General features: G+C 33.6%; 1 protein-coding gene across 8 annotated transcripts in view; it reads right to left on the bottom strand.

The window, feature by feature from the left end:
* The window catches only part of DMD (dystrophin), a 2142101-nt gene that overhangs the window by 1943603 nt on the left and 185855 nt on the right, over nt 1-12643 (bottom strand). For all 8 annotated transcript variants that reach the window (XM_062183372.1, XM_062183374.1, XM_062183379.1 and 5 more), the window contains exon 2: nt 11909-11970. In XM_062183372.1, the coding sequence (XP_062039356.1) occupies nt 11909-11970 (62 nt within the window). The remainder of the gene's footprint in view (nt 1-11908; nt 11971-12643) is intronic.

Raw genomic sequence — 12643 nt, 5'->3', positions numbered from 1 at the left:
TTTCCAAACCTGATAACATAGTTTTCTGCACATTGCCTGTTAAAACGCAGTCAATTTCCACAGCCCTTTAAGCAAAAACACTGGATAACCAAAATCCATTTGCTTTCATAGCTCACTCATCAAAATAATAAAAAGACAGACAAATACCAGCCTCAAGCATTTTTCTCATAGGGCTTCAATTTCTTTTGTCCTACAAAAAATATAAAAAATAACTAACACTAATTGAATGTTTGTTATGTGCCAAGCATGATTCTATATGCTTTGCATGCAGAACATCTGTTAGTCTTATAAGTAAATATTTGATAGGGAAGTTGAGGCTTAGAAATGTTTGATAATTTATTTAAGTATACACACACTAAAAAATGAATTAGGAATTAAAACTCAGGCTTCTGACTCCAGTGCTTGCCCCTCATACTGATTCTCTCTCTCATAATCATGTCAAACTCAACATTTCAAGAACCCCAAATGTGTCTTTCTCTTCTTTTTCTGTTTCTGTTCCTATCTCTATCATCCTAGTGTTCTGAGACAGTGCTTTGCATGCAGCAAATTCAGTCCTTGTCCATTCTTTTCCTTCATTCCAATCATGAAACGAACCCTGTTGTTTCAATCTAAATGAATCCCTCCCCATTTACATCATCACAGCCTTATATCAGAACTTTGCAATGGCTTGGTGTACATGATCAGGAGGCAATTGTAAATGTGGATCTCTAACTCAGTGCTGCAAATGCATATTTGTAAATTACATACTGAAAAATAATTTCACGACTGCCTTCTAAGTGTCCAGTTCAGTAACTAGCCCTGGGTAGAAGTGGTGTGTGAGCCTTATGTCAAGGTTCAGACCTCAAGAAGGTCAGTTAATTGACACAAAAGATATTTAAAAAATAATTATAATGCAATTGACATATGTTCCTAACAGTAAGTGCTATGAAGAAGTAAAGTACAAATAAATCAATCTTGTCCACATTGCTTCATTGCCATTAACACTAGACAATTGTAAGAGAAGCAAAAATCAAGTTAGCACATGGACACACAAAGATGGAGACATTCCTCTCATCATGTTTTTTCCCCAAAATCGAGATAGCTTTATTTTGCTTCTTGAGATTAAATTTCAGGAGTTAAAAATAAATACCTTCCCTCCCTGAAAACTCACTAAAAATAAAATTCTTTCAATGATTTCCCATGGGAAATTTACATGTTATTTGCTACCAAATCCTCTCCTTCAATAATCTTATCCTAGTAAATATCCAAGCCATATTTCCATTTGCTTAAGTTAAAACTGCTTTTTCCTACTCTCTCAATCTGCATATGGAGTCACCTGAACCCTCTTCCTGTGCCTCCAACACATACTCCCTCCTCAGAGCCTTTAAACATTTTCTTCCATCTGCCTGAAACTTTCTCCTAGATATCTGCAAGATTCACTTCCTTCAGGTTTTATCTGTGTATCTATCTGTCTGTCTTTGGGGAGTCCCTCCAAAAGACTACATAAAATAATAACCAAACTCTAACATTCCTATTATCCACTTACTTGGATTATTTTTTTTTTGCCTCTTAGCAGTTGTCACTATCCAAAATTATATATTCTGATTGCAGACAGAGAGCGAGACCAAAAAAAGTTGACAAACAAATATAGATTGGCAGGCCGTTTGCTAAATGTTTTCTTCCTTCCTTTGAGTCACCTGGCTTACAGAGCCTTATGATTATAGGGATTTCACCTAGTAACTGCTATATTCAATAATCTAAAACACCTGAAATGTAAGAGGTACAAAATAAATACTAAGTTAATGAAAGTAGACTTCATGTATATTTCTGTCAAAGCATGCTTCTTTAAATAAAAATGATTCTTTGTTAAGGATTTATTTAATAGATATAATATTCAAAATATTTATTCTCTGCCTGACACAATAGCTGTAGGTAATTTGAATAATAGGACCCATTCTTATAAAAAGTACCGTCCCTGGGCCATATACCTAGAAAAACTTGGTTGCCAAGTCAAAGAAATCAAAGAACAAAACATTTAGCAAATATGTGTACAACTTTCATTTATTTTCATTAAAAGAAGCTAATAGTAAAGCAAGAAGTGAGTTCAGTCACATTTGTAATTAAGAGGTCTGCTAGTCTCCATTCATCAGTTGGCCATAATTCTGCACAACACTCAAAGTGATTGCTTATTTATTGATCCTCCTTTTTCTACATTTACTGTTACTTTCTGCTATGCACAGAATTGTGATCATGACACTGAGGCTAGAATTAGAATAAGAATAAGCAAACACCTTTTAAACTATACTCTGCCTTTTATTTTCCAAGAAATTTACCACTCTGCCCTCTGCTTGCATTATAAGAGAGGTTTCTAAAACTGAACTTACAACAACAGTTTAATGTCAGACTTGACTTTAATTCTTTGTGTTTTGGCTACCCTGATCATGATTTGATATAAAATTTTAGGAACTCAAATGAACTCTGATTAGGTCCAGATATAACTCATTAAATGAAGTACAGAGGAAGAACCTCAGTCACTAAAATGAAATTCTTCTGCTGAAGCAAAGAAAATAACAAAAGAGAGATCGAAAGAAACTGAATATCCATTGGAAATGCTTTATTAGTAAGAAAAACATCATTGCCTGTGATATGAATACAATGAAACAAAAGATGGAAATGGAGCCAGTATTAATGTCTAGATGGGCTATTTTTTTCCAATTTTGAGTTCAGTTTTATCGTTTCCTTTCTCCATCACCAATTTGCTTATGTAACACAAAAAATTAGGAATTTAAATTTTTACAAAAAAAAAAAAAAAAGAAAGGGGATGGTGTGGTGCAATGTGTTAAGCTACCACCTCTGATGCATGCATCCCATAAGAGCACCAGTTTGAGTCCCAGCCAAGTACTTGGCCAAGTAATTGGGCCCCTGTAATCCATATGGAAGACCTGGAAGGAGTTCTAGGCTCCTGGCTTCAGCTTGGCCCAGCCCTGGCTGTTGTAGCCATTTAGTGTGTGAACCAGGAAATGTAAGATTCTCTGTGTGTATGTAACTCTTTCATATAAATGAATAAATCTTTTTAAAAAAATTTTACACATACAAATGAGGGGAGCTTCCAAGAATTCATGGAAAATGAATTAACTCAGTACAAAATATTTTTAAATACATGCACAGTTTTTTCGTAATGCATATTCTATGAAGTATTTGAACATTTTTCATAAACATACATGCATGTATATATTTACGTATCCATATATATGTCTATATCAGATACATATTTTAAGCCTAGTAACGTAAGAAGACTTTATATAATAAACAGGTATGTGACCAACAGGTTTTGAGTCTTTTAACACCAGCCCGATTTCTTCATTTTTTTGAAAAAAAAATTTTTCTTTTCAACTTTTATTTAATAAATATAAATTCCCAAAGTACAACTTTTGAATTATAGCAGCTTTTCCCCTATAACCTCCCTTCCACCTGCAACCATCCCATCTCCCACTCCCTCTCCCATCCCATTCTTCATCATGATTCATTTTCAATTATCTTTGTATACAGGAAATCAACTTAGTATATACTAAGTAAAGATTTCAACAGCTTGCACCCACACAGATACACAAAGTATAAAGTACTGTGTGAGTAATAGTTTTACCATTAATTCTCATAGTACAACACATTAAGGGCAGAGGTCCTACATGGGGAGCAGGTGCACAGCGACTCCCATTGTTGATTTAACAATTGACACTCTTATTTATGACATCAGTAATCACCCGAGGCTCTTGTCATGAGCTGCCAAGGCTATGGAATCCACTAGAGTTCGCCAAGTCTGATCTTATTTAGACACGGCCATAGTCAAAGTGGAAGTTCTCTCCTCCCTTCAGAGAAAGGTACCTCCTTCTTTGATGGCCCGTTCTTTCCACTGGGATCTCACTCACAGAGATCTTTCATTTAGGTCATTTTTTTTTTTTTTGCCAGAGTGTCTTGGCTTTCCACGCCTGCGAAACTCTCATGTTGATTTCAAAAACTTTTGTTAATTTATTTGAAAGGCAGAGAAAGACAAAGAGAGTTCTCTCATTTGTTGGTTCACTCGGCAAATGCCCGTAACAGCTGTGGCTAGGCCAGGGTCAATTCAAGAGCCAAAAATTCAATATTGGTCTTCCAATTGGGTAGCAGAGACAAACCACTTCAGCCACTACCTACTGTTTCTCAAGGTTTGCATCAACAGGAAGTTGAAATCACGACTGGAACATAAGCACTCTGATAGGGGATGTGGACATGCTAAGTAGCTTCTTCAATACTGGGGCAGACACCTGCCCCTCAGTATAATCCCCACCAAATAGATCCCAACTTAAACCGAATATAGTGATTTCCAGCTGGAAAAAGATAAATGTGATCTCCCACTTGAGTGTTCAGTAAATTACGTAGTAGAGCTTACTCAAACATTCCATTCTACAGACCTAATTAAATGGATGATATTCTATAGCAGTGGTTCTGAAAGTGTGATTTTTGAGACCAATGGTATCAACATCACCTGGGAACATTTTAGAAATCCAAATTCTTTTGTCCCACCCCAGCAATCCATATTTTAACATACTCTCTAGGTGATTCTGATGCATTGTGCTGTAACTCTCTGAGTGATATCTATCTATCTACCTATCTATCTATATACACACACATATATATCTCATTATACATATATGCATATCATTATATATACATATGTATGTACATTATTATATATACATATGTATGTATATATAATGTAACACACTTGCTTTATCATTTTAAATCTATATATCTATTTCTTAAATGTTAAGTGTGGGCTACAGACTCAATTTTGCATGAAGGATTAGCAGCAGTAGGGCAGTACAATTACTTTTTCATTATCTGGGGTTTTAGAACCTCACATTTTCCAACCAAATGTTGAATGATAATACAATTCAACTAATGATTCATTGTTGGCCCAGCCAGCCCCAAAACAATATAATTATTTGGGGATGGCTTGGTGCTTCCTTCCAAAACCTCTATCCTCCACTCCTACAGATTTCCTTGGGTGTTACCCACTTGACAACACAAACTACATTCATCACTCCACATTTCTACCTGCAATTCCTGTTGCCTTTATCTCTCTTTATATTGTCCTGCATGGACAATATTAAATAGAATGTCACCATCTTTCAAAAGTTGTCCTCTTCTCCAAGCAATTAGTCATTCTTTCTTCTACATTCCCGAAACACTGTAGTTTACTTTAAAAATGTGTTTTGTTTTAGTTATTTTCATGTAATTGTTCCCTCCTTCAGATGACAATTTCTTAGAGAGGAAAAACCATGATGCATTGTGGCTTCATCAGTGTACTAACTAGGTCTTACACACAGTTAGTTGGCTCTCAGTAGATACAGTATTGGGTGAATGCTGAAAGATTATTTTATAAACAATATTTCTGTGGTGAGATGGTACCAGAGTGCCAGCTACTCTTTCTAAAAAAATTACTAAAATCAATGTATATGTATTGATTTGCTGGAGTGTTACATAAGGCCATACAACAGAATAAATAAAATAAATAATGCATTTTCCTATAAGCTACAGAGAATAGCTTGTTACTATCAGCAATCACGCTAATCGGTAAATATTTACATTTGCAAGTTAAATATGCTTGCTATTCAGCCCACTCCAAACTATATAGGTATTGCAGTGAGCAATTCCAATTTTCTCATAAGATGCTTCCAAACATAGTAACTTAGAATGTATAATGTGTACTTTCTAACACTAAGTAGAACGATGAAGGTCCTAGTTAACAGTGGTCTGATTAAAAAATCTACTTCTGAGAATATTCCACACTATAAACAATGAATTATTTACTTTTCATTGAAAACAGGGAGGCCTATCACAATCTAATTTTCCTTTCACTAACTGAATGATATTCTTTGTTATTTGGGTACTTTGCAAAGATTAGATTCAGGAAAACATTCAAGGGAACAGTTCTCAGTGGATTAAACCAGTTAGCATAATTATCTTGATTTCAAACACAGATACATTATTTCTACAAGTCAAATTTACACGAAGTGTACATGCCAGGAAGTCTATATACCATAAAGCAATGTTTTGTGTTTCTCATAAAATTATTTTAAATACATATTTAAATGACTTCTCAGATAAAAACTTTTTAGGAATAGTGAAGATAAAAGTTATATTCACAACTAAGAACATTACATTTAGATTGTAATGAAAACTCTGTAACTTCCCTCAGCATATTAGAAATCTCACAGAAAGAATAAACCAAAAAGCTTCCTAAAGAATGATTATGTATTGTGGTTACTAAGCATTCAAAGGTGGCTAAAAGCCTCTGCTAGTATTGGAAATATACAACACCTCCTATTTTCAAGATTTCATTGTCCCCAAACCCTCTCCACACTGTTCACCGAATATTAATTTTATGATATGTCCTAAGAAAATGGAGATATTTGATGGGTGAAATAGTTATCACAAAGGCCCAGTTCAGGGCCCAGTTTCCTGCACTCCAACTTCATCTCTTTCATTTTCTTTGAGCAAGTAACCTATACTCTTCACTTTAGTCATCTTGAATACTGCCTCCATTAGGTCACTGGAGCAACTCACCATAAAACTATAACTCTCAATAACATTGTTAATATGAGGATATACAGCAACAAAAGGGCCTGACTCCTCACTGTTTCAGACATGAAGATTTCTATAATTTTCTATTTAAACATTTATATCTCAACAACCATAGTACTAAGGAAGTCATGAATTACAAAAGCCTTGTCCAGGCTGCTCAGTATCATCCAGAGACAGAGTTCACTGCTCTTTCATCTTCTCTAGTGATTTAATGCTTCCAGAAACCAAACTGGAAGATAGGGCGTCAAAGTCAGTGCATATCAATGGTGAACATTCCATGGCACCATAGCTCTACTTTACTACCTCTATTAAATCAGGTACGTAATAGTGGATTTCATAAATTTGTTTATGGTATGCAAATTGAGAGCTTGTGCAAAGGAAAGAAAGATACATACATATTGTATCTCTTTCAATTGAAACAATGTTGTGGTACTATGTCCTTGTATCTTCCTCATATAACAGGAGAAAATTAAATTCAGATCAAATATATAGCATGCTTACTGAGAATGTGTATTTATGTGTATGTATTGAGAATATGAGTTGATATGGAGAGTGTAGCAGGATGATAAAACACAATGTTCTATTCTCCCTTTTTCATGACAAAATGAGAGCCAAAACCATGGTCAAGAAAGAAATGAGCAGGCACCCAGAAGATCCACCCATGTAAAATTTTAGTTCTAAAAATCTAGGTTCATAAAAGGCCTTGGTCCCTTATATAATGCCAGTTGAACAGGATACAGGAGTAAGTTTCAGGAAAGTGGGGATATGAGATCAAACTAAGATTTAATGAGTTTCCTCAAACACAGGGGAAGGAATGAAGTTATGAAGGCCAACATCCTAATCCATCACAGAGCTGCCAGATGGTGCTCAGGGACATCCCATTTAAATGGCTGAACACATCAGACACCAAGCAGAGGGTTGTCCATCATTGCAAAACCATCTGTTCCCAGCAAGGCACTGCATTATGGGACCAGCTATCCTTTACATAGCCTTGTTATTCATTTAGTCATTAAGTGTATCAGCTGGGACCAGAATGGATTGATTGATAACCAAGCCCTTTGTTACTCTATCTTGGAACCTACTTGGACCTTGGGAATGTATGTGGGGAAGACGAAAATGTAAAGTGTCGCTGATTGAGAATTAATTTCTTAAAAATAAGATTTTTGGAGGTACTAGTTCCTGTAGGAACAGAGTTATCCAAGTTAGAGAAATAAAGAAAAATGAGTCATTAATTATGGTGTGGAATTAAAATCCATCTTCAATTCAACAGCATCATGAAATTGCAGAGTTAGGAACACAACAATTATAACTTAAATGTCATGTTCCCAAGAATTCCAGATGACAGCAGGGGAAATCATAAAAGTAAATAGGAAGGAGAAAATCAGTAGTTAATTTACATAAATGTATGATTCCTTCAATTCAGAAAATGATGAAATGACAATATCTTACACTTATATGTCTTACCCATCATTATGACCTTATCATAGATGCTTTGTTGCAGGTAGATCTGGACATATGAGGAAATTAAGATTCAGGAAATTTCAATGTTAAGTTTACCTTTTTTGCAAAATTGATTAAAGTGTGGATACAATGTTTTGCCTAAATTGCAGAATACTGCAAACAAATCTGGCTTTCTCAATCAAGATTTCAGTGTTTACTTGCATTATGCCATGCTCATCATGCTGGCTAGAAGATAAATTATTAGGAAACCTTGGGGGAAAGTATGTAATAGTAGTTAATTCTATCTGATGACACTGTTATCCTGAGAGGGCGAATCCTGGATTTTTAAGTCAAATAAAAAGCTGTACACTACATTGAGATGACTCAGACTGGTGGAGTTAAAGGATGCAAACAACAATAGTGACTAAGTTCAATATAAGATCAAAATTATCATAAAAATATTGGGAAATGGAGTATTTGTGTCTTCCAATTGACCTAACAGTAAATATTTTTTTCTCACATTTTTTTCTTCAAACATGATTTCAAACAAGTTTCATGACAAAGTTAATTTTTCATTATGATTTCAAAACTATACTAAACTATACTTTCCTTTAACCAGGCTATGTAAATGATTAATATATTTATGATATAAGTTACATGTATCATGCAGTAAACACTAAACATTTTTAGGATTACAATATATCGACAAATTACATGGAAAGAATGTTTACCTTGAATTAATCTTATCTACAGATGGCTTTGTGTTTATGTGGAGATAAATACTGTTCACTTATCTTTACAGAATAGATGTGATAAATCACATTGTTGTAGAAATTTTGGGAACTGAAGGTTAATAGAAGACTTATTTTGAAAAAGAGATAGGACTTACTTTGTAATGTTACAAGGAAAATAAAAAAAAAATCAGCTGGATTTACTACAAAGGCACATTTGGCTTCAAAGGACACCAAAATGATAAGGATATATTCAATCATATTCATTTCCTTAAAATATACCTTCTATATATTTTCAAAATAAAAAGGAACTATTTTGTGATCTCCCCATATTTTACAAATATTATATAAATCTATATGTGTATACCTCACTGATAAATCTTTTACTTATATTCATGTTTATTATTGTATGTATGTATGCATCTGTGTCTCATTTACCACACTGAAAATAACTTGTCATTGCTTTCTATTTTTTATTCTTCTTCAATAAAACATTTTCCTTTCAGACATTTTCTTTTGTCTGAACATAGCACCAGTTTAATTGACCAAGCATATTTATTGTATTTATTTAGTGCACTGGGGTTTAAGAAAACAAAAATTCTTGCCTTTGGTGGGTTCCATGTTAGATCTTTCTTCATAGTGTCCAGATTCCCTTTAGCCCAGAGGACTGACTACTTAGACTACCCACATAAAAGTACTCAGGTTTCACTCCATTTACTAATTAGTCAACATTTCCAAAATAATCGTGTAGGCTCCATAAAATCAGGAGATTCAACTTCAATTAATCTTGTTTGTCCTCCAGGCCTAGAATTCTGCTAAAAGCTGTACACTGTTGCAATCAATAAGGGTCAAATGTAAATCTCCAAATTATATTTATCTTTTACTATCAACAAGTAGCTTAAACTGAATCAGCTAGTTTTCTCAATTCCCATTATCTGTAAAAGCTTCTAAAAATTATGTAATCTTGATGTTCTAATATAAATGAATAAGATGTTATGAAGAAGACATAATTCATATTCTAAAACTTAAAAGTAAACACACACACAGACACACACACACATTTGACCCCAAAATAAGTTTTCTTCTTTAACTTTGCATTTATTTATATTCCTTATACCTAGGATATGCTTGATAATGGAACTTAGGAACTTCTGTATTTGAAAGAATGGTGACTCTCCTGAACTAATTGTACAAGTTCATGGAGACCATTTACAACTGTTTATAAAGAAAATCTGTGAAAGTTGAATTATTATAGGATGAAAATATTTGGGGAAGGAGTTAATGCAATCAAGTATTTGATTTTTTTTTTCCACAGCTATCAAGATATGGGCATTTGTAAGCACAAGGAATAGTATATCCAACTGCTATTAGGTGGTATAAACAATGTATTCATAGAAGATAGGATATCAAAGTTTGGTTTGTATATTAGCAGGTGAGTTGTGTTAAATGATACTTGAAAATATCAGTGTAAGAAAATATCAGTGTAAGTGAAGATCTATTTAGATGTGTGGGAATGAGAACTCACAATGTTTGTCATGTTTACACACCTTATAAAAATGGCTCATTGGTTTAATGTAAAAGTCCAGAATATTGTTACATTTTTATTTCAGAAAACAGGTTTACAATTCTTACAAATCTGATTTTTCTGTATTTTGTGTTTCAAAATTCTAAAATTAAGAAAATTTCAATAGATAGTACATACAGCAATTAAACCACACATATACCTTCATTTTGTAAATATTCTGAGAACTGTAAATTTCTATCCTAAAAATATTAATTAAAATTCAGTAAGTTTTAAGTCTTATCAACATATTAAAAGAATGCCTGGTAAATTCTGCTATCAAATATCACCACATAAAATGAATGATATTCTAAAACCTTTTGTAAAAGCAAAGGAAATTTTTGAGACTGCAAGTTCTGGTGGATTGCTTTGGATCCACTACCAAGATTTTCACAAAATGAGACAGATCATGGAGAGAGTAATTCATACTGATTAAGAGTTTTAGACATTGTGCTAGGAATTTTTCCTCATAATGAGTCTACATCCTCATAACAAACAAGGCAAAATATCCAGCATCACAATTTTGTAACTCTTAAAGCCTTGCATATAGTGATCATATTTTATTAAATTTATATTCCTATTATCTGGATTTATCAATAGGTACTCAGCATAAGCATATAATACACACACACACACACACACGTGGTGGGAAGATAAGGAAAATGACTTCCAAAACATTTGATTGATTTACCCAGATCCAGTATGACTGAATGTAAATCCAGCCCTTATAATTCTGAAATCCAAGCAAACTTCTTTATATTACATCCTTAATGCTAGTTTTCAAGATGAGAAAAATCTTACTTTGTGTTGAGGTATAATTACCTAGAGTTCTGCTATCGATCGTGAGTCATGTTCTGTTTGCAAAATAAATATTATTAAGAATATAGATTGCTGCCTGCAGAAAAGAAGGTGGATTTGCCATTTTAAATTATTTGAAATATGTTTTATGTTATAGAGGCCGAATAGATCCAAAGCAGTTCTATTAAGTTTTCTTGAACTTGGTAAAGACCAAATTGGACAAAAACCATAATTTTCACAACAATGAAAGTTTCTTATATTTTCTTCTAATATATGACATACTCTTGCTACTTGGTAGATTACTGGTAGAATCTCCCACTCATGTTATTAAAGAAATTAATACTATCAAGAGCCAGAGACATTTTTTTAATGTGCCATAGATTGAATATTTATTTAACAAAATTAATATGTGAAAGAAGAGCTCAATTACATTGTCCCACATCAGTAAGGGAAGACCAAAAATGTATACATACAGAGAAGAAAGTAGATTTTGAAATGCACACAGCTAGTCTCTATCTGGCAGTGTTACGCCCGCATGTGAATTCCCTACTACTTGCAGAGATGTGAAAGATATAACATTGAAACTTCTCTTCACCATATATTTTGCTGCTTATCCCTTAACTAAAAGTCAGTGTAATAGTCCCAGATTTGCACAGCTAAAATAACATGATACTATGAGAAAAATAATATTGACATTTAAAATATACAGGTATATAGCCCATTTTAAAAATTCTGCAAATTATATTTTGAAAGAGAAGTAACAGAAGATTCTTACCTTAGAAAATTGTGCATTTATCCATTTTGTGAATGTTTTCTTTTGAACATCTTCTCTTTCATCTAAAACATAAAATTAAAAAATATTAAGAATCACATGGCAATTTTATACATAATTCATATCTTACAACCAAAATAACATTCATTTTTATATGTTAGTGTTATTTTGAACCTAGAAATAAATTTATTTGCAAAATTAAACATGAGTGATGTTGACATTTGGCATTCAAATTAAAATTATATCTGAAAAATACTCGCTATAATCAAGTCACTTGAAATTCAAGCATTAATAAAGACATTGCAGAAAAAATAATCTGAATAAATGGAATATTATATGTATCCCTATAATCAATATACATTCTAAAATAATTGAAATAAATGATTAGCTACAATTTCTTATGAAAACTTTTTCGGAGCCTTTCCCCACATCCTCACCCTCCAAACAGAAATGACTATTCCCTCCTTTGCAACATCTACATCCTCCAACATGGGCCTACTCCCCTCACAGGGGAGGCTTCATGATGATTAGAGGTATGATTCTATTACCTTTCCATCCCAGAATGTAGCAAAGGCTGTACAAATTAAGAGCCCAGAAAACATATTTGATAAATATGTGAGCTCTTTCCCCCCCCCCCCACAGGCAGAGTGGACAGTGAGAGAGAGAGAGAGACAGAAAGGTCTTCCTTTTGCCGTTGGTTCACCCTCCAGTGGCCGCCGCGGCTGGCGCACTGCGGCC

The sequence above is a fragment of the Lepus europaeus genome, chromosome X (genome assembly GCF_033115175.1).
Source record: "Lepus europaeus isolate LE1 chromosome X, mLepTim1.pri, whole genome shotgun sequence".
NCBI classification, from domain to species: Eukaryota; Metazoa; Chordata; class Mammalia; order Lagomorpha; family Leporidae; genus Lepus; species Lepus europaeus.
This window is presented reverse-complemented; position numbering and strand designations above follow the sequence as displayed.